This window comes from Felis catus, chromosome A3, assembly GCF_018350175.1.
Source record: "Felis catus isolate Fca126 chromosome A3, F.catus_Fca126_mat1.0, whole genome shotgun sequence".
Taxonomy (NCBI): domain Eukaryota; kingdom Metazoa; phylum Chordata; class Mammalia; order Carnivora; family Felidae; genus Felis; species Felis catus.
In genome coordinates this window covers 134056809-134073703 of record NC_058370.1, presented here as the reverse complement: position 1 = coordinate 134073703, position 16895 = coordinate 134056809, and the positions used below count along the sequence as shown (strand labels likewise).

General features: G+C 46.6%; 2 protein-coding genes across 14 annotated transcripts in view; one reads left to right on the top strand and one right to left on the bottom strand.

Moving 5' to 3' along the window:
* The window catches only part of KIDINS220 (kinase D interacting substrate 220), a 96297-nt gene extending 87476 nt beyond the window's left edge, over positions 1-8821 (bottom strand). Inside the window, exons 1-2 of the mRNA XM_045055005.1 lie at positions 8683-8821; positions 1796-1939 (exon numbers count right to left, since the gene is read on the bottom strand). Of these exons, the coding sequence (XP_044910940.1) occupies positions 1796-1903 (108 nt within the window). The 5' untranslated portion in view covers positions 1904-1939; positions 8683-8821. The remainder of the gene's footprint in view (positions 1-1795; positions 1940-8682) is intronic.
* On the top strand, positions 7486-13103 carry LOC123384634. Of its 13 annotated transcripts, XR_006596026.1 has the most exons (6): positions 7488-8090; positions 8563-8880; positions 9158-9664; positions 10073-10221; positions 12621-12791; positions 12864-13102. XR_006596026.1 is itself a non-coding variant. In XM_045055000.1 (5 exons), the coding sequence occupies exons 1-4, from the start codon at positions 8073-8075 to the stop codon at positions 10213-10215; spliced, it is 669 nt and encodes a 222-aa protein (XP_044910935.1). In that variant the 5' UTR covers positions 7489-8072; the 3' UTR covers positions 10216-10221; positions 12621-13103. The 13 variants fall into 13 exon arrangements, 8 of the variants coding, with proteins under 8 accessions (XP_044910939.1, XP_044910932.1, XP_044910935.1 ...); XR_006596025.1 differs by having other exon boundaries at positions 12658-13103; XR_006596023.1 differs by having other exon boundaries at positions 12621-13103.
* The last annotated feature ends 3792 nt before the right edge of the window (positions 13104-16895 follow it).

Sequence of the window (16895 nt, the reverse complement as noted above, 5' to 3'; positions counted from 1 at the left end):
GGACTTGAGAAAGCTACTCTGTCTCCATCACTCACGCTGAGCCATAGTTTAACAATCCAGGTTGTTTCAAATCATTATTTTAAAACTCGAATTTGAATGGCTACAGTACTACACTAGATATAAATACCATTAATATTAGTTAAATGCTACCTCATGCATGATGTCAACTTAAGCTCTATACCAAATATGCTAAATTCTTTACACGAATTAGATTAATAAAATTTTGTGTTCATTGATGTGCTATATTTGTCCTTGCATGTGAGGCTATTTTTTCAGTATTCCCATAGAAAATGTCTATGAAGTAATACTTACTATTTTTAAACTATAATCATTTTATTATTCCAAGTACGTTAATATATACTAATTAAAATGGCCACTTTTGTAAGTAATGCTTTTTATTTTTTAAATATATTTTTAAGTTTATTTATTTATTTTGAGAGAGAGACAAGAGTGAGGGAGGGACAGAGGGAGAGGCAGAGAGAGAGATCCCAAGAGGGCTCTGCACGCTCAGTGTGGAGCCCAACATGGGGCTCGAACCCACGAACTGCAAGATCATGACCTGAACCAAAATCAAGAGTTGGACGCTTAACCGACTGAGCCACCCAGGTGTCCCTAAGTAATTCTTTCATAACAGTGAACAATCTCCAATTATAAATTTTCTCTTATCTGTTTAGAACAATACAGAGGAGTCACCTACCCAAAACATACTGTGTTCAATATAGAAACACTGAATGTATCAGTACATCATTGGATGAACTTATTCTGAAAACTCAAAGAATGGCAACAGAGCATAAACAGATTATGATCTGAAATCAAATAGAACAGCGTTCAAATTTGGGTTCTATCAGGTAATATCTTGGATAGGAAACTGAGGGATTAAGTCCTTTACCTGTAAATCAAGATAAGTATCAGCATTATTCTTTTATTTATTATTATTTTGCAATGTTTATTTATTTTTGAGAGAGAGAGAGAAAGCACAAGCAGGGGAGGGACAGAGAGAGAGGGGGACACAAAATCTGAAACAGGCTCCAGGCTCTGAGATGTCAGCACAGAACCCAACATGGGGCTCGAACTCACAAACTTCAAGATCATGACCTGAGCCAAAGTTGGACACTTAATCAACTGAGCTACCCAGGTGCCCCTCAGCATGAGCTGATTCAATAAAAACACTATCACAAGGTTTTTGCAGTAACAAAATTTTTTTGTTAAGATTTCCTTATGAGAGCTAACATTTAATGAAATTTAGGTACCCTATGTCAAAAATAATCATAGTCATAAACTAATAACTGTTGATTCAACAGCTTTAAAAACATTCATAATATTTGCATATTCATGTTCATAGCAGCGCTATTTAGGCAATAGCCAGGAGGAAGAAAAATCCCAAAAGTCCACCAATACATAAATGCATAAACAAAATGTGGTATATATGTACAACTGAATGTTACTCAGCTTTAAAAAGGAAAGAAATGTTGTCACATGCTACAACATGATTGCACCTTAAGGATATTATGCTAAATGAAATAAACCAGTCATAAAAAGACAAATTCTGTATGATTCCACTTATATGAGGTACAAAGAGCAGTCAAGTTCCTAGAAACGGAAGTAGAGGAGTAGCTGCCAGGGGCTGGGGAGAGAAAGAAATAGGGAGTTGGAGCTTCAAGTACTTTTAACAATCTTACCAAGGTTAAGAACTTCCTATTTCTTACATTTTTCCTTGGCACAATGCCTTGTACACAGTAGTCGGTAGTCAACCAATGTTTGTTCAAGGATTTTAATTTCAGAAACTTGGTCTTACCTCGTTTCTCTCATCTACATCTTTGCATTTTTCTAGAAGAGCTTTCAGGGCAGGAATGTTTTCCTCTTCCACATAATTTATTACACTCTGTGATATCAGAACTGACATTTTCACGAAAAGTTGTAGTTCTCTTTATTGCAAAACCTGTCAAAAGCAGATTAGATAAAACACACATATTGATTAGGAAAGCACAGATGTGACTGAGGGGAAAAAAAAACTAATTTACTACTAACTATATTATCATTCTTCACCTTGCATTTGTACAAGTAGACCTCCACCTGCAGGAGCGAAGGCCCCACAGCCCAGCTGTCAAAACGCCCACCCGGCCCTTGCCAAGACTCACACACAACTCGGCCTTAACTCATCCAAGTCCCAAACTCCACACTCATCCCCCCAGCCGTCCTCATCACCTCCCCTACACAACAGGAAGTGCTCCACTTCTCCTCCACCTCAGGAGATGGCAGCTCCAGCTCTGTTCCTCCATGGAATTCTCTCTGCCTTGTCTCACCCTCTCCACTCCACATTCAATCTATTAGCAAATCCTTTTGGCTCTACCTATAAAACATATTTCACATCCAACCACTACTCACCACCTCCATCACAACCACCCTGGTCCAAGCCACTGTGACTTCTCATCTAGATCCTAACTGTTCTCCTTCCTTCCGTTCGCCTTCCTCACAATCGATCCTCCGCGAGGCAACCACAGCGATCTTCTGAAAACATAAGTCCCCGACCAGAGCTTCTTAACGCATAACATGCATCGGCATCACCTAGACAGCCTGTAAAACACAGATGCCTGGGCCTCGCCCCCAGAGTCTGACTTGGTAGGTGTGGGTGCAGCCCCTGAGTCTGCATCTTTAACAAGGTCCCGTCAGCCGCTGCTGCTGACTGAAGAACCACACCTGGCAGAGCACTGAGTCAGATTACATCCTTTTTTGCTCAAAGCCTTCCAATAGCTTCGCCAGGAACTCAAATCACGGGTGTTACCTTGGTCTCAATGACTCTAAGTGACCTCATCTCCCACCACTCTCCCTTATCCATTTCATTGCCTGAAGAGGTCAAGTGCTGTGCCACCCCAGGGATTCTGTCTGCCTAAATCTCTTCCACCGAAACGCACATGGCTCCCTCCCTCACTTCCTTCAATCACCTTGTTAGGAAAGTCTAATCTGACCATGTGATGTGAAATAGTAACAACCTCACACATACTCCATAGGGGTCCCCACATTCCCACCTCCTTGCCCTCCTTTATTTCTCAGTGGCCCTTACCACCATTGGAAATACGACATATTGTGTGTTTATTGTCCATCTACCATTACTAGAATGTAAATGCAAAAAAAGTAGGCATGATGTTGTATCCAGTTGGACATCCAAATACAAATAAACAAATCTCAACCCATACCTTACACAAAATGCATATACGAAAATTGACCTAAATATCTAAAAAACACAAAACTTCTAGAATATAGACTATTCTGGATTAAACAAAGATTTCTTTGATATAACACTAAAAGCATAGTTCTCAAAAAAAGAAAATCAATAAATCAGTTCACCGAAATTACAAACTTTTTCTCTAAGAGAATACCATTACCTGGGACTAGTGATGTCTTTTTTCCTTCCATTCCCCCCCCCCCCCCTTGAACAATGTCAACTACTGGTATTCCACGCTTGTCCCCTCATCGTACTTTATAGCTCCTGACTTCTCGAGTTTCACGCGTTCACAGACGGACAGGAATCATGCCCCAGGATGGCTCTACCCCGAGCTTTACTCATACCTGATTTCTATGATGAGATTTAGAACCTGAGAGCTGAAATTCAAATGAGTTTTGGGACTCTGAGTTAAAGCTGAACTGAGACTTTGGGGGCCCTTGGGATAGGTTGATGTGTTTTGCATGTGGGATGGAAGTCTATCTTTGGGGACCAGAAGACAAACTATTCCACTATATGATTCCATTTATATGACATTCTGAAAAAGGAAAACTATATGGACAGAAAATAGAACAGAGGTTGTCAGAGTCTAAGGGGGGAGAATGAGGTGACTACATTGGGGTACAAGAGCATTTGGGGAGTTCTTGGACTATTCTATATTCTGATTGTGGTGGTAGTCACGTGATTATATGCATGTGTCAAAATTCAAAACTGGACACTAAAAAGGTAAATAATATTGGTGTAAATTGTACCTCAATAATACCTTATTTTTTTAAAAATCCTCAAAGTTAAGTAACTTCATTCCTCAGAATCAATTCTAAAAACACAAAAAACATGGACAAAGATTTTAAATACAACACAATTTTATTCATAAGAACAAAAACTCAGATATGGGAGATTACATAAATTATGATATGGTCACACAGTGGAATCAGATAGAGTCGTCATGTTTCCAAAAAAATATACTAACGAAAAAAAAATGTTCGTGATATATTTAGTGGCAGAAAAAAAACTACAACAACAAAAAAAAACTATACAACATCTCAACTATTTTAAATATATACATTTTAAAGTACTGAAATGAAACAGATCAAATGGTGATGGCATTAATGTAAATTTTATTTTCTTTAGAAACTTTATTTCCTAATGCTTATCCCCTCTCCAGGAAGTATAATTGACATGCAATATCCTATTAGTTTCAAGTGTACGTTGTTATCTCCATCTGTCACTACACAAAGCTATTACAATACTATTGACTCTACTGACTGTACTCCCCAGGCCGTACATTACATCCCCTAGAATATGATATTTTGTCACTGCAAACCAGTGAGAGAAATTTTTTGAAGTCATCACCAATATCCAACGCCTCCATGTGTTCTCACATCTTCTAGGATTGAGGCTAAAACCCCACTCAACCCCACAGCCCAGCCAAGCTGAAGCACTCAGAGTTGCCCCCACCTGCGTCCTGCTCCACACACCCCTCCCTTTTGCTCAACTTACTCCCTCCATTTTGAACACTATCCTCACATCCACCCTTTCAAAGCACCAACTGCTCTCTTCAGCGTGCAACAGTTACCATTTTCAGTCTAATGTACTTCCCAACATCTGAGATCGGCCAACCCCACTCTCAGTGCCCTAGTTCAGGGCCTTCACCGTATATGCTAATCAAGACTCCTGAGGGTACAAAAGACAAATTTAACCCAGCTTCAGCCAAACAGGAGATTTATTTTAAGGATACTGATTTATTTCCCATAAGCACACTATGGGAAAGGTGGGTGTCCCTGGACCTCAAATGCCAGGAGAATTCTCATTCTCTATTATAGACCAACTTTTTCTACACAAGTGGAAAAATGGCTGCCAAGAGCTATCTAGGCCCAAATCAGGTTCTCAAATCAGAGAAAGCAGATGGTGGTTTGTTCCCAGATTCAAAAGTCCCAGCTTGGATCAAGTGCCAACCAGAACCAATTAACTATGGTCACAGGATTGGGAGGGGGTTACAAGTATTGGCACTGTTTTCAGAAAAGAGAAAACTGTTATAATCTAGGCACTTGTCCTAAAAACTCCTACTGCACCATCTCTCACCTGGATCAATGTGATAGTTCCCCAACTTAAGTCTCCTGTCTCCAGTCTTCCCCTACCTCAACCAAACTGCCACAGCGAAGCAAGAGGGATCTAAAATAACTTCCTTTTTAAAATCCTTCTGTTAGTTCCCCATAAATTCATGCCGGGAGAACAAAAGATGGTGGTTTTATTACTCACGAGTCATTCAAGGAATTGAAGCCCCTGAAGCCTTTAAACACCATTGTAAATATTCACTATTCAATTCTACGATTCCTATGGAAAACTCTGCTCTGTGCAGAGCAGTGAGAACTCATACACGCATTCCTGGGTTATGATGGTGAAGACAGGTAGATCCTTCACAGTCTGGCCACATCTGACCATTCCAGCCCCACCTCTGTCTCCCCTTCCAGACCCGTCCCTCCCACCCTCTACCCAAACCTGCTTCTCCACTCCCAGGTCCAGGCAGACTAATCTACTAATCTGACCGCCCCACACTTTCTTTTTGCTAGGCCTCCGCACCCATATCCCCCTGAGTTTAGAAAGCCCATCCTCCACAGAAATGCCCAGACAGTTTCTACTCGTCTTCTGGACGTGGCTCTAACGTTATCTTTTTCTGGAAGCCTCCACTGGCTGGCTGCTCACTCTGAGTTGGGCCAGTGCCCTGACTCTCCGACTCCACACTCTGTGCATACACCTAAACTTAGACTGCTTATATACCATTTTAGTCACCCTTGTCCACAGCTCTAAACTCCAAGTTCTTGCAAGAACCACCTGGTATCTAACACAATGCCCATAAAATTGGGGCCGAGAAAGAGAACAGCAGCCCCTGGCTGTCAGGAACTGGCCTGGCACGCACAGCCTGACCCTCGTACTGTCATGTGAAGATAAACACGGACAGCCAAGTGACTGTGTAGTGTATACCCAAGAAACAATGAATAGCATGGCGGGGGGGGGGAGTTTTAAGTAAAAGTGAGAGCTAAGACTGGAAAGTGAGGGTGGCTGGTTAGATCCTAACTTCTTCAAAGATGAGGGCTGTCTCTCCTTCGTTCTCATCTCCCCAGAACCTGCCACAGGGGCAGTGCAGGTAGAAACATCCCAGATAGCTGTCAAACTGGATAAATGCACAGGTATACCAAACGTGCCCCCTCCGTAGGTCTTTGCTGCCCACAGGCCCTGCTTCCCTCAACAGCCCCGTTTTCTACCATCAACATAACCAAGGATGGGCACGTGATCCGGGACCTGCGAATGCTCAAAAACATCAGCCAGGCCAACGAGATTCCTCCCTTGAGAACTGGGAATTAGAGACAAAGACTCAGTTATTATGGGCCATTTTCAAAACGATACAGTTTTGAGACAGCCAGTCAGCAGAGAGAGAACCGAACAGATAAGAACAGAGAAAACGACTCCTCATAAGGAAGAAAACAAACGTGGCCCCCGGGGAGAGGGGCAGAAGGTGAAGCTGCCTTGGATGCTGACTTCTTGCTGATGCCCATTAAGTCCCATAAATCTCCTTTTCCCTGAGGTAAAAGAGTAAGTCTCCAGCCCTTGCCTTCAAAACGGCCCTAAATACTGGCAGATAAAGCTGAGAAACTGACAGTTTTTGAGCAAAGGCAGGAAGAGGGAGATGGCACGCTGGCATGGTCCTGGGGAAGGTAATCTCCCAGCGGCGTACGTGACCCCGACTAGAAAAAGACAAAAAATGAGAACTCCCCAGCCAGGGAACCACCAAAACAACCCAGGGGAGAGGGGACGGGCGGTGGGGATGACGGAGAAAGGACAGATATGAGCTTGAACAACGTAAGATCCTCCATATTTGACCTTTTCACCTACCAAAATATCGAGAAGAGAGATTCGGGATGTAAGATCAAAGAAACCACGCGACTGGAGATTTTTTTTTTTTTTGAAATCTTTGAAAACTCAAAGATGATTAAACGCCAAGCATAGGTGGCTGGAGGAGGGTGCAGCCATTAACAAAAAGAGGGAACTCGGAAGTGGGGGGGGGGGGTGGAGTCAGGAGTTCTCTCTGCAGGGTAGTGCCCCCCTCCCTCCTCACCACTCCCGCCCTGGGGTGCCTTGGCAGGCTGAATTTGAGGTGCTCCAAGAAGAGCTGGGTTGGATAATCCACCCGGCACTGGGAAAAACAGATCTGGAAATCATTCACACAAAGAATGCCCAACAAGGATTCTCATCCTTGCGTCCACCGGAGTGACGTGGTAAGTGGGCCAGATACACGTATCCCTTGGCTTCTCCCCCAGAGAACCCCACTGGGTAGATCTGGGGTGGGCCCAGAACCGACATTTTAACAAGCACCCAGAATGACTTTCACGAGCGTGTCCGTGCTACTAAAGCTCTAGAACAAAGAACGCAGTCTTGCCCGCAGAATTTATCAGCCTTGACTCTCCACCAACTCCCCTGAGGTGCTTTAATTTTTCAGACGTTTGGTCCTCCGTGTTGCCCAAGTGTGGGCAATGCCAAGACGTCAGAATCACCCCCGCCCCCCATAATCGGAAGGGGTGATTCCAGAGCCACACCCCAGGCCAGCGGTAGGGCTAGCAAAACCACATTTTTAGCCAGCGCCCCTAGCGGCCGGCAGAGACGCTTCCCTAAACGGTTATTAATAAGAAAACACTGCTCATCGGTTTAAACCCCTGTGTCAACAACGACCTGAAAGAAAAATAACCCAATATTGCTGGCTGACAAGGAAATCGCTTCCCTAGAAATAAATCCCAGACGCGTCGCAATCAATGGCTTGCCGGTATTCTGCCAGGCAGATAAAGGCCCACACAGGACAATGGAGCAACGAAGCCCGGTAAGAAAGCAAGGGAAGAAAACCAACCACCCCGCCCCTGGAAGCCCGGGGAGAGAAATCTGGAACGCCTGCGGCAACGGTACCAGCGACGGCGGCTCCCCCAGTGGAGGCCGTGCCAGCTGGACAAAAGAAAAACAATGGTCTCACTCAGGTTCCCCGCCCCCAGCCAAGCACCTCTCCGCCGGCCGGCGGACTGACCGCCGCGGACACCAAGTCCCAGACCTTCCCGGCGCTCCAGCTAGCCGGACCCCGAGCCCCCCCCCCCGCCCCCACCCCGGCTCCCAGCCGCGACCCCCCACCCCCGGCCCGGCCCTCCCCCCGCCCGGCCGCGGCCCTTCCTCACAGGGCCTCCCCCCTTCCCCCCACGCCCGGCCGCGGGCCCTCCGCGCTCGGCCTCGCCCCCTCCCCACCCACCTCCCTCCTCACCCGGCCGCGGGCCCCTCCACACCCGGCCTCGCCCCCTCCTCACCAGGCCGCGGGCCCTCCGCACACGGCGTCGCCCGGCGAGACACCCGGCCTCGCCCCCTCCCCGCTGGGCCTCGCCCCCACCTGCTCGCCCCAGTCATCCCGCGAAGCCGACCACCGCACTGACCGTCTCATAACGCGGCCCGAGGACCGCGCCTACAGCTCGAACGGAAAGGACCCGCTTTGCCGCGGGCGCTGTCAGAGGACGGGAAAGGGAGAGACGGCGGCTCTCAGCGCTTCGCCCTCAACAAACCCGGCGGCCATTTTCCTCCATCTCCGCGAACTGACAGATCACGTGGCCGCGGGTGACGGGGCGGGGCGGAAGGTGGCCACGCCCCCCCGGCGGGCGGGGGCCAGCCCCGAAGGCTGCGGGGCGCGCGCGGGCGGGTGGGTGTGGTGCAGGGTCAGCGAATCGCCGCGCCCAGCGGCCCTCCGCCCCCTCCCTCTGGCCTCCAAAGGGGTGCAATTTGACAAGCGCCGCGGGCAGAATTTTCTTCCCCGTCTGTGTCACTCTTCCGATTATCGTTCACTGACTCCTAATCCCTATTCACCATTGTAATCAAATTGTACGCAGAGTAACTTAAACCCAATTATAATTTCAGAAGACATCTCTAAGGCGTTGCGAACGAAGGCCTGCTCAAGCCCCTTCCTCGGGAACCCACAGGAGAGGTGTCAGCCCCGTGGAGCGCCTGTGGGATCTGCACTCCTGGTCTTCCAGAGAGCCCACCGCCTCCCTCCCCGGCTCCCCAGACCCCTGGCCAGCCCGGGCCGTCCACCCAGTCTCTGCTGAAGGTACCTCGGTCTTTCCCGAGGCCAGAGGGATTGACAGCTTTCAACTCACTTCTCACTGTTTCACTCGGTTCCAGACTCCTTCCTGGAAGTGTTCCCCTCTCTGGGCTTCTCTGATTCTCATTCTGCTAGTTTTTCTCCCATTCCTCTGGCTGCACCTGCCAGATTCGACCTCCCTTAAATTGCTGGTGTTTCCAGGGTTCAGCGCAAAGCTGGACTCTTCACCGTCCCCACCCAGTGTGATCCTCCTCCTGGACTGCTCCTGTCTGGGGACCTGGCTCCTGTCTGTCGCCCAGCCACCCAGACCGAGACCGGAATTGGGAAGTCTTTTTATAACCTCTCCCTCCCCTTCCCAATGACATCCCATCAGCCTCTTCATCAACCCCCATCAGTCTAAAGGCTGCTGAAGCTCCCCTCCAGGGCTATCCCCAGAGCCCCAACCCTCTCCCGGCCTCTGCTGGTGCCCTGCTAACTGGTTCCCCAGCCGATTGCTCCCTCAGGTCACTGTTTTGCCTAAACTCCTCAGCAGCCTTCCATTTCCATAAAATAGATTCCCAAAAAGTACTTAACATGCAAGACTCCTGGGGGGGGGGGGGGCCCTGACCCACTTCCAACCCCTGCTCCATCCACTAGTTTCCGCCTATCCTGCCCCCACCCCCAGGCTGGCAAGTATTCACAGTTCCTGGAACAATGAGCCTGACTCTTCCTCATTTCCATTCTTTTCCCAGGACCGTCTTCCCTGCCTCTTGCCCAGCTGCTTCCAAGAGATGAATTCCTTTTTCTAAGATACCATTTAAGTAGTCCCCAGTTTTGTATAGCTTCCTGGGAAGACTTCAAGCAGAGCTGGCCAGTCCATCTTCGGTATCCATAGGGCCTAGTAGGTACTCAGCATGTGTTAAAGCATTTTTAACCTGTTTACGTGTCTTCTCCCACTATAAGGTTCAGTACATCCTTATTCCGCACCCACCCCCTTGCCCTGTTTGGAACAGTGTCTGGCCTTAACAAACCACTGAGGAAGAAACCACACTATCTACAACGCTGTCAAATTATTTGGGGGTGCTCCCTCCTGGTCTCATGCATGTCCCAGCAATATCTGATGGAGCCATACTCCTTGTTGGCTTTTTCTAGAAGTTGCCAGCTTGATCCACGGAGAAATGTTTTCAATGGTTCCCAGCCTTGGCACACCAGACGCATCCGTGGACCCTCTTAAAAGCTAAGAGCAGGGGCGCCTGGGTGGCTCAGTCGGTTGAGCGTCCGACTTCAGCTCAGGTCACGATCTCACGGTTCGTGAGTTCGAGCCCCGCAACAGGCTCTGGGCTGATGGCTCAGAGCCTGGAGCCTGCTTCCGATTCTGTGTCTCCCTCTCTCTCTGCCCCTCCCCCATTCATGCTCTGTCTCTCTCTGTCTCAAAAATAAATAAACATTTAAAAAAAATTAAAAAAAAAAACAACTAAGAGCACACTTGGGGATTTAAAAAAACATCTCCCCAGCTGATCCCAATGACATACCATTCTCAGACTTGGGTTTGAGTCCCATCGTGTCCAAATCAGTGATTTCAATATGAACGTACTGTTTTAATGTCAAGTGATTTTTTGAAGGCCTACACAGGATAGCAGGTGACATTTTAGTAACCCCTGGTTGTGACAGTGACATGGGAATAGGAATTTGTGGTTTGACAAGAATCGGTAGCCCCAGAAAGGTAGCCTGGGCTCGAAACACAATGAATTGAGTAGTCAGCCAGGCATTTGACAGATGTTCTGGAGGAGTTTGCGCACACAAAGAGAAAACGTGGCTTGCGTATCAGAAAACGGGCCAAGAGGCACTGAAGATCTCACTGAAGTGTCGGCCAGGGAGACGATGACTCAGGAAGGCAGGGTTCTTGAATCCTCATGCGCCTTCCCCGAGGAGCTCCCCCGCCTATGATAATCCCGCATGGCACGACCACGCACCCCAGCCCCTTCACCCCATAATTTCTGGAAGCGCAACGGGCCTGCCCGGTTAGCACAACCACCCCTTCCAACAAGCTGGCGTTAGACAGGCCTCAGCTTCTGTATCAGCTGAGCTCTGCCCACCCAGCAGGTGCCAGCCGGGCTGAGTGCCAGTGAACCGCCTCTCCAGAACACCTCTCTGGGGGATACTGGAATATACAACAGCAAGCAAGGTACGGGAGGTGGGGCAGGAAGCTCTGGTCCTCCAGCTTAGGTGGTCCCAAGCACCCATGCACTGCTGTGGGGATTTCTCAGTTAAGAGCCTGGCAAATCCCATTCTAGAAGTGCGACGTTCAGTCCCAGACACCAGAAAGACAATTGCCGATGCTACCTGAATGCCCTCCCTTCCTCTTTCACCCCCCCCTCCCAAAAAAACCCCGAAGCTACTCAGTGTACAAGTGGTTCTGTTAGGAATCGTTTTTAAAACAGTCCATATAACAGCCTGGAAAGAAGCTACTGGAAACAGGCTTTACTCCAGCCCAAATTTTAGTGGAGGATGAGAGGAAGGTCAGATGACAGCAAGGAAAGCAGAGAGGGAGAAGAGAGAAGCACTGAGGGAAAGGAAAGATCTTGCCAGCTAGGGTTCCTCCTCCCTTGCAGATCTGACCCGGGGAAGGGAGAACCTTAAATTCAGGAGTTTTAGTATTATCCAGGCCATGCATTTAATTACCAAAATGAGAATCTTTAGACCAAAAGTGAACAGATAGTTTTATGATCTAAGAGGGAGGAGAAAATTATTTTTTTTTAAAGTTCATTTATTTATTTTGAAAGCGAGCGAGAGAGAGAACGCATATGGGTGCGTAGCAGGGGAGGGGCAGAGAGAGAAGAAGAGAGAATCCCAAGCGGGCTCCACACTGTCAGCATAGAGCCTAGTGCAGGGCTCCAACTCTTGAACTGTTAGATCATGACCTGAGCCGAAATCAGGAGTCAGACGCTTAACCAACTGAGCCACCCAAGCGCCCCAAGGAGGAAAATTGTTAAGTGATGAGCCCTACTGGATATTTCATCCGCTCCCAGGGGTGGGGAGCGAGGCGTAGCTGTAGAGTTTGTGCAGGTGCGGTTCTGAGGAAAAGAGAGTTATTTTATAATCCCGCCATATCCCATTCTCCTCTATCAACACAATGGTTACATTTAGGAAATTACATCTGTTTTGATAATAAATATGCCCTAACTCATGCCAAATGTCGTTTATTCCTTTTGTGCTTAGGGATTCTAGTACTCCCACCTTGCTACAATGTAACTATTGCAAAACAGAACTGAAATTCCTTCTCCTCCGTTTTCTTTCCAGCCTCTCTCTTTTTCCACTTTCGTTGATCTTTTTGCAGTTTATACAGCTTGCCTAAATCTTTCTGGCAAACCCATCCGAAGGCTTTCCTGCTTCAGCAGAAACACGTCAATCACTCTAAGAGTCCGGCCTCTCTACGTGTCCTGTGCCATTACGTGCAAGGAAAACTATGAGGTATCGTTCCACCCCTCACCACCCTCCCCATCAACACTGTAATTTTAATCACCCTTCTATCTTTTTTAACAGTATCAGCATATCAGGATGAGGATCTCAGCAGCCCAATCTCCTTACATGGCTTCAGTTTCATTTTAGATCACATTTTCCATAGAAATCTTAAGAAGTTATACACACTATGTTGCTTTTAAAACGGCCTTCCTTTGGGGCGCCTCTTGGTTTCAGCTCAGGTCATGATCTCATGGTTTGTGAGTTCAAGCCCCACGCCTAGGCCCTGCACTGACAGCTTTGCAGCCTGCTTGGGATTCTGTCTCCCTCTCTCTCTGTCCCTCCCCCACCCTCTCAAAGAAAAAAATAAACATCTTAGACTGCTTTCCAGGGGTGCCTGGGTGGCTCAGTTGGTTAAGTGTCCGACTTCAGCTCAAACCATGATCTCACGGTTCGTGGGTTCAAGCCCCTGTGCTGACAGTGTTAGGAGCCAAGCTCCTAAGCCCTATGGAATGAGAGTTGGCGCAAAGAACCACACGGCACTCCGACGTCGGCAGAGAGTCTTTACTGGTGCACCAGGGCTCCCCAGTGTTGGAAAGCGGGAGAGCCCCGATATACGGGGTTACAGGTCTTTTATACCATTTTGAGTTACATTTGCATACAGGCTGGTGGTAGGCTCTCTGCTCGGTGGTGGTTAGGGTTGGGGGTAATTTCGTCCTGGGAAAGCTTGGGAAATGGAGTTTCTCTCGGCAGATGCAACTTGGAGCCCGGGTGCGAAGCGGCAGGGGACCTCCGGTTTGGGAGCGCAAGCAGGTTTACAGAAGCGAGATGAAAGCGGTCATCGTTATTTATGTGAAAACCTGTTCCTGTCTTGCGTAGGGAAAGGTGGGGGGTACAGCTCTCCCAGGGTACGGATGTCTAACTGCAGATATCCTGTTTGTCAACTGGTGGAAGTGCAAGCCCTGCAAGTGAGGCGTTACGGAACTGAAGATAGGGTGGGGGTGTGTTATTAAGCTAAGCAGGGGTCTTTCAACAGCTCAGAGCCTGGAGCCTGCTTCAGATTCTATGTGTCCCTCTCTCTCTGCCCCTCCCCTGCTTGCGCTTTATCTCTCTCTCTCTCTCTCTCTCTCTCTCTCTCTCTCTCTCTCAAAAATGAATAAACATTAAAAAAATTTTTTTTTTAATTTTTTTAACTGCTTTCCTTTGATTATAAAAGGAGCATGTGTTCATTATGAAGAATTTGGAAAATGCAAAAAACCTGAAGAGATATCTCTCCTAATCTCACCACAGAGAGTTCTTTAACTTTCTAAATAGATTTGAAACAAAAACTTTATTGACCAAAGTTATTACCTGGTTTTTTTTTGTAAGTTATCATTTATTTTGAGAGAAAGAGAGAAAGAGCACACACGCAAGCAGAGGGGCAGAGAGAATCCCAAGCAGACTCCATGCTGTTAGCACAGAGCCCAACATGGGGCTCGATCCCACGAACCATGAGATCATGACCTGAGCTGAAATCAAGAGTTGGACACTCAACCAACTGAGCCACCCAGGTGGCCCAACCAAAGTTGTTGCTCTAAACATCCATTACTGAAAAGGAGAGGGGATAACAGGGATGCTGTTGAGATGTCATTTTTTTTTTGCCTTAATTAATGATGGTGTCACTGTCACTTCTCTTAGTATCTTTGCCAGCTTCCTCCCTGACTAATTAGTATGTTCCCTCTACATTAAAACACACACACACACACACACACACACACACAGAAGGAAGTCTCCTTCACCCTCAGATGCACCAGAAAGAAAAGGAATACTCTGGAACACCGCATTAAGAACAGAAATGAGAGGCAGTGCTGAGGGGCAAATGTAAAACCCTGTGTACAGATGGAGTGGGGACAGAGGGAGAGACAGACAGAAAGAGGGACAGAACTGGAGGAAAGAAAGTTGTAACAGAGTTCATTATCAGTTCATATGAAAAAGACTTTGAGTTTTAGTTGTTTGCAGGGGCGACTAAAGTCAAACAAGAAAATTAGCAATTCAGGAAACAATAAATGTTGGTGAGGATGCAGAGAAAGGGGAATCCCTTCGCAGTGCTGGTGGGAATGCAAACTGGAAAACAGTATGGAGGTTCCTCAAAAAATTAAAACTAAGGCTACCCTACAACCCAGCAATTGCACTCCTAGGTATTTATACAAAGGATACAAAAATACTGATTCGAAGGGGCACGTGCACCCCAATGTTTACAGCAGCACTTTCAACAATAGCCAAAGTATAGAAAGAGTCCAAATGTCCATCGACCAATGAATGGATAAAGAAGATGTGGTATATATATTCGATGGAATATTACTCAGTGATCAAAAAAAAAAAAAAAAGAAATCTTGCCATTTGCTACAATGTGGATGCAACTAGAGATATATTATGCTAAGTGAAATCAGTCAGTCCGAGAAAGATAAATATCACATGATTTCCCTCAGGTGTGGAATTTAAGAAACAAAACAGATGAAATAGGGGAAAGGAAGGAAAAATAAGATAAAAAGGGAGAGGGAGGCAAACCATCAGAGTCTCTTAAATACAGAGAACAAACCGAGGGTTTCTGGAGAGGCGTTGGGTAGGAGGATGGGCTAAATGGGCAAGGGGCATTAAGGAGGGCACTTTTGGGATGAGCACTGGGTGTTATATGTAAGTGATGAATCCCTAAATTCTATTCCGGAAACCATTACTACACTATAGGTTAACTAACTTGGATTTAAATAAAATTTAAAAATTATAAAAAAATAAAATAAAATAAAGCCAAACTAGGCTACCAGCAGGGCACATCTTCATGTTACCAATCTAGTAAGTTTACTTAAAGGGGCAACAGGAAGAAAAGAGAGAATTCAAGGATGTGGTTAATCTGCAGATCAAATAAGCCGTACGTTCACTGAAACCCACTCCAGCCCATAAAAACAGAAAAGAAGTGGTCAAATTACACTTATCAGTGTACTCGAAGCAGTAAGAGAGTGAGTCACTGTACTTTTCTTCTATACTGGTGCACAGTCTTTTCCTGAAAGTAATTTTCCTCCAGGGGCACAGGTAGGCCATAAACATATAAAATTAATTAAAACTTTTTTTAACTTTTATCAAGAATAACAGAAAAGTAGACAATAGAGTGATTCAAAATACCTCCAATATAAGGAAACTGCCCAAATGACTATCATCTGACTTTCTGAATCAGTTTGCTCAAAGAGAAACTGACTAATAATGAAGAACTATGGAATTTTATTCCAATAATCATGTGCTCCTGACATTTTATTCCATTAGGGATTTCGACCCATAACCACAATGTGAGTAGGTATTTTTGGTGGTGCTTTTTGGTGGAAATTCCTGTACAAATGGCTAAACAATCCAAACTTCATGCTGCCACAGTGATTGCCTGGAAGTTTCTCTCATCTAGAAGATAGCGTTTCAGTATATTTATGTTTGCCAAATCATCTCTGTCTTCATCAGTATTGGAAGAGGAAAACTTGCTATCCCCATGCCGCTCTGTACTGCCTCTCTTCCACACCCTCCCTCCTCCCCCGAAACTGCACTGTCCCAGAATTTATGGCACATTGTTAGTAAAATATCCCCTATTTCCTCAATTGCTTCCCTTCGACATTTGCTCTAATGAAAACCCTTCTCTCTCTCTCGAGATCATACCGGTCCTTGCAGACATCTTAAGTGTTAGCTGGTTTCCCTCTCTCATCACTGACCCTGGAGACGAGGAAGGTGCCCTCCTTCCTCCTCCTCATTGTCACCTGCAAAAAATTGTCTCTGCTTCCTTCCTAAAACCCTAGGGTTTAGAAGCTCATGCCATCCCTCCTTGCTGCTGACACCTACAGACTTCCCTGGGCCACTCCCTACTGAAAAAAACTAGAACCTGATTATTGTCACTCTCTCCACCACATGATCCTTGATGATTTCAATATCCTCACAGAAGAACCTGCCCACGCTCTGGCTTCCCAGGTCCCTGGCCTGCCTTCCAACAAAGATCTTGTCTGCCGTTCTAAGTCAGGCCGCCAGGGGGCGTGCTTCGGAGCCTGTTACTCCCCCAGGTATACAGGTTCCATCTGTTCTGACACCACCTTGCACTTTTTCCATGAC

Bases quoted from the DNA above. Each gene is read 5' to 3' on its own strand.
- LOC123384634 (XM_045054997.1), top strand. The intron at 8,881-9,157 runs GTGGCCACGCCC...TTATAATTTCAG, and splicing joins GTGACGGGGCGGGGCGGAAG to AAGACATCTCTAAGGCGTTG. The intron at 9,665-10,072 runs GGAAGTCTTTTT...TTCTTTTCCCAG, and splicing joins CCAGACCGAGACCGGAATTG to GACCGTCTTCCCTGCCTCTT.